General features: G+C 29.9%; 1 protein-coding gene across 1 annotated transcript in view; it reads right to left on the bottom strand.

Moving 5' to 3' along the window:
• Window positions 1-1,925, bottom strand: part of LOC137615197 (hepatic lectin-like) — a 13,008-nt gene extending 11,083 nt beyond the window's left edge. The window contains exons 1-2 of the mRNA XM_068344849.1: window positions 1,798-1,925; window positions 807-836 (exon numbers count right to left, since the gene is read on the bottom strand). Of these exons, the coding sequence (XP_068200950.1) occupies window positions 807-836; window positions 1,798-1,831 (64 nt within the window). The 5' untranslated portion in view covers window positions 1,832-1,925. The remainder of the gene's footprint in view (window positions 1-806; window positions 837-1,797) is intronic.
• Between the last annotated feature and the right edge of the window lie 2,754 nt (window positions 1,926-4,679).

The following is a 4,679-nucleotide window of genomic DNA, read 5'->3' as shown; positions in this document are numbered from 1 at the left end:
GAAAACGAAGGGTTTTCAAACAGAAAAATCCCTTTAATTCCTCATTATGAAAATTACTGTCTATTGAAAACCCATTAGGGGTGAAGCCATATTTATTTATTAACTCTTGTTTATTGGAGCAAGGAAATTCTCTCCAGAGATAAGTTATTACCTCGAGGTCTAATAAGGGTGTAAAACTTTCTTTGAAGATGATAGAAATATATAGAAAGAACGCGCTGCAACATTGTGTTTTATAGTAAAGAAACATTAGTATACGTCAATACTATTATCAATACAATATCCAAAAGCGTGTACATATACAGTATATATATATATATATATATATATATATATATATGTATATGTATATATATAATATATATATACATATATATATGCTTATATATATATATATATATATAAATAAATATATATATATATATATATATATATATATATATATATATGTATATACATATATACATACATATATATATATAAATATATAAATATATATCTATACATATATATATATATATGTATACATATATACATATATATACACATATAAATATATATATATACATATATGTATGCATATATACATATATATACATACATATATATGTATACATATAGATATATACATACATATATATGTATACATATATATACACATATATATACATATGTATACATATATTTACACATGTGTGTATATATATATATATATATATATATATATATATATATATATATATATATATATATATATATATATATATATATATATATATATATATACAATACAGTAATAAACTACTTACAAGCTTCTCCCGATGGGATCAGGAGCAAAACTGTAACGAAAAAAAGACTTACTTATAATTCACTCATAACAGCACATATCTAAAAAGATGAAAACCTATACTAACATTTCGTTAGATTTATGGAAATATACAAATAAACGGAGGTTTTGAGAGCTTACTCGAGTCTCCTTTTCAATTATCGTTATCATCATCAATGGAAAGATAATTTGTAATAAGTTACAAAATAAAGTTATATTTCACATCACAAGTATTTAAAGCTTGAAAATGTTATGCAAAAAGTTGATTCGTTATAGATGAATATTAAGGTAACTTTTCAAGCAGTTTTTATTTGCATTGAAGTCACACAAATTCACGTGTACAGTACATAAACACACACGCTGATTGTAAGCTATACAGTGAGAGTTGGTCCACCTATTATTATCATTTATTAATATTACTAGCTAAGCTACAACCCTAGTTGGAAAAGTAGGATGCTATAAACCCAAAGACCTCAAACAAGGAAAAATAAGCCAGTGAGGAAAGGTAGTTAAGAAATAAGCTACAACCGTACTTGGAAAGGTAGGATACTATGAGCCCAAAGGCCTCTAACAGGGAAAAATATGTCAGTGAGGATAGGAAGTAAAGGAATAAGCTACATCCCTAGTTAGAACAGTAGGATGCTATAAGCCCAAAGGCCTCAAACAAGGAAAACTAGGCCAGTCAGGAGAGGAAATAAAGAAATAAGCTAGAACCCTAGTTGGAAAAGTAGGATGCTATAAGCCCAAGGCCTCCAACAGGGAGAAATAGGCCAGTAAGGATAGGAAGTAAAAAATAAATAAATTAATGGAGAAGTAATGGCCAACTACAAAAATATTTCAAGAAGAATAACATTAAAATAGATATTTCATATATAAACTATAAAAACTTCAAATCAACAAAGGGGAAGAGAAATAAGAGTGTGTAGCCTCAAGCAAGAGAACATTCATTCGAACTCAACAAAATAAAAATTTACTTCCAAGAGCAGATAGATGCCAAAGTTCCTTCATCGCGGATGGAGTTCAATTCAAGCAATTCCTTCCTCTCGATAGACTACAAAAAGCAACGCTCGTGAGACTGCATTTATACAAGGCAGCCGATCCCTTATCAAGGAAGTTCAGGGAATCTCCTTATCACTTTCAGTTGCAACGCAATTTATTTAGACAAAAACCAATGTGCTTTGTGCTGGTCTTGATCATCAATTCGAGTATATATGAAAATAAAAAAAAATCCGTTATCATTTATAGGTTCAGGAAGACTTTAAAAAAAATTCGCTCTGAGGGTTTAATATACTGTAGGTTAAACAATTAAATTTTCTTAAATTTACACACACACAATTATATATATATATATATATATATATATATATATATATATATATATATATACTGTATATATATATATATATATATATATATATATATATATATATATATACAGTATATATATATATATATATATATATATATATATATATATATATCGACAGATATTAGATGTACAAAAAGAATAAGTGCTTGATTGATTGACTAAAGGTTTTTTGGCATCCTGACATGGCGCCTATATCGTTTATTGTAAATAAAAATTAAAAGAATATGAAATTAAAACCATAAAAGAAAAGATGTCATTTTAAAAGTTAAATATCTTTCAGAACACCTGCTTCTGAAATAAAGCTAAAAACACCATTAGCATGGTAGGACACATCATGTCCAAGAATCTTGGCAAGGATGAACCTGCCATCTTCACCTCGAGCCTCAAACAGTTATCTATTTCTTTCACTACTATATGTAGGACATTTGGTTAACAAATGTCTGTGTCAATGGTACCAAACAGTCGTCGCAATATGGTTGATGTTGGCCAGCCAGCAAAAACTCATGTGTCATCCGAGTGTGACCAATGCAGAGACGACAAGTAGTCGTCTCCCACTTTCGGGGCATCTCATTATACCTCCAAGGGGATAGAACATTACTATAGTCAATTCTTTTAAGTGAGGCAGATTTGCACCGACTCGCAGGGGTGCGCTTTTAGCTCGGAAAAGTTTCCTGATCGCTGATTGATTGGACAAGATAATTCTAACCAATCAGATAGCAGGAAACTTTTCCAAGCTAAAATGCAAATGAGGCTCATTAAAAAAAAATGAGTATAATTTTTCTCATTTTATTTTCAAGTAAATTATCCCAATGCCGTAGACAATTATTATAAATAAAATTCTTAATAGTAGGAAAAAAAATCAAATGGTTCACTAGAGATTGCCAACCAAGCAGGGGAGGGAAAAGGTTAGGAGGGATTGACGAGCTAAGAAATTTTACAGGTGCCTATGCACAGGCATAGAAAAACCATCAACAGGCGAGAGTGGAAGGATATGTCTGAGGCTCCTGTCCTGCAGTGGACTAGAAATTGCTGCCGATGATGATGACATATATATATATATATATATATATACAGTATATATATATATATATATATATATATATACAGTATATATATATATATATATATATATATATATATATATATATACAGTATATATATATATATATATATATATATATATATATATATATATACAGTATATATATATGTGTGTGTGCGTATGTATATATAGTATATAGCTTTGGTATAACATATAATATACCATGTACGAATTTCTAAAATTCATAAAAGCAATACTAACAATTTTTTCCCTCATCCTCTAGTAATATGCGATGGAAAAAATGAAAAATAAGATGAAAATTGATTTATTACCTCCCCCATCGAAGTTGGAAGGAGTTTATGTTTTACTTCCTGTGTGTGTGTATGAACAGCTTTCTGACCACAATTTTAATCATAGAGTAATGAAACTAGCAAACAGATGGAAATTATTAAATTTTGGAAGGTCAAGGTCACAGTCAAGCTAAATGTCCAATTCCCGTAATCAGCCATAAATTTAGACATCGCTATAAAAGACGTCATACTTGGTTCATATTTGAGTATATGAAAATCCACGCCAATTAAGACATGTTAAAGTTGAAGGTCAAGGTCGAGTCTATGGTGAAGGTCAAGCAAAAGGACAAATTCCGGTTATCAACCATACTGCCAGAATTTTGATCGTAAATTAATGAAACTTGCAGGGATTTTAAACTCAAGTAAAGAGCTGAAAAGGTTTAAGTTTTGGAAGGTTAAAGGTAAAGTTCACCGACAAGCAAAACGCCCAATTCACATAATCAGCCAAAACTTTGGATATCTTTCTCACAGAGACTTCAAACTTGGTTCATATTTGAATGCATGAAAATCTACGTCAATTAATACATGTTAAGGTCAAAGGTCAAGGTCGAGCAGATGGTCGAGAAATAAGCGGCAGCAGCGGAGGTCTGTGCTCTACTGAGTGCCCCTCTACTTATTATTGTTATCCTTTTACTACCGGGAATAATTATCTTATAGTGGATAGTGTCACTGAATACTTTTATCTGTTTTCTCTTGCATTAATTCTTCCATTAACATTTTATGGTGATTTGAGCATTTGTTGAATGAAATACCTAATGTGAAACCGTACTAAATTTTCTAAATGTATTAGTAGCCAATTTTCTTTACCTTTCTAATTTCATTAAAATCGATATTAAAAGCTGAATGCTTTCGGTATTAAGAAAATTTACTAGTGAATCCTCTTCTACTTTGACCCAAACATTGCCGTTTATTTATTTCCTTGTTTCCTTTCCTCATTGGGGTATTTTTCCTTGTTAGAACCCTTGGCCTTATAGCATCCCGTTTCTCCAACTAGGCTTCTAGCTTAGCAAGTAATAATAATAATAATAATAATAATAGTATTAATATTGTAAAATGAAAGGTCTTCGTAATAAGATCCTTTTTAACAAAGTTTAC

Source organism: Palaemon carinicauda, chromosome 21, assembly GCF_036898095.1.
Source record: "Palaemon carinicauda isolate YSFRI2023 chromosome 21, ASM3689809v2, whole genome shotgun sequence".
NCBI classification, from domain to species: Eukaryota; Metazoa; Arthropoda; class Malacostraca; order Decapoda; family Palaemonidae; genus Palaemon; species Palaemon carinicauda.
This window is presented reverse-complemented; position numbering and strand designations above follow the sequence as displayed.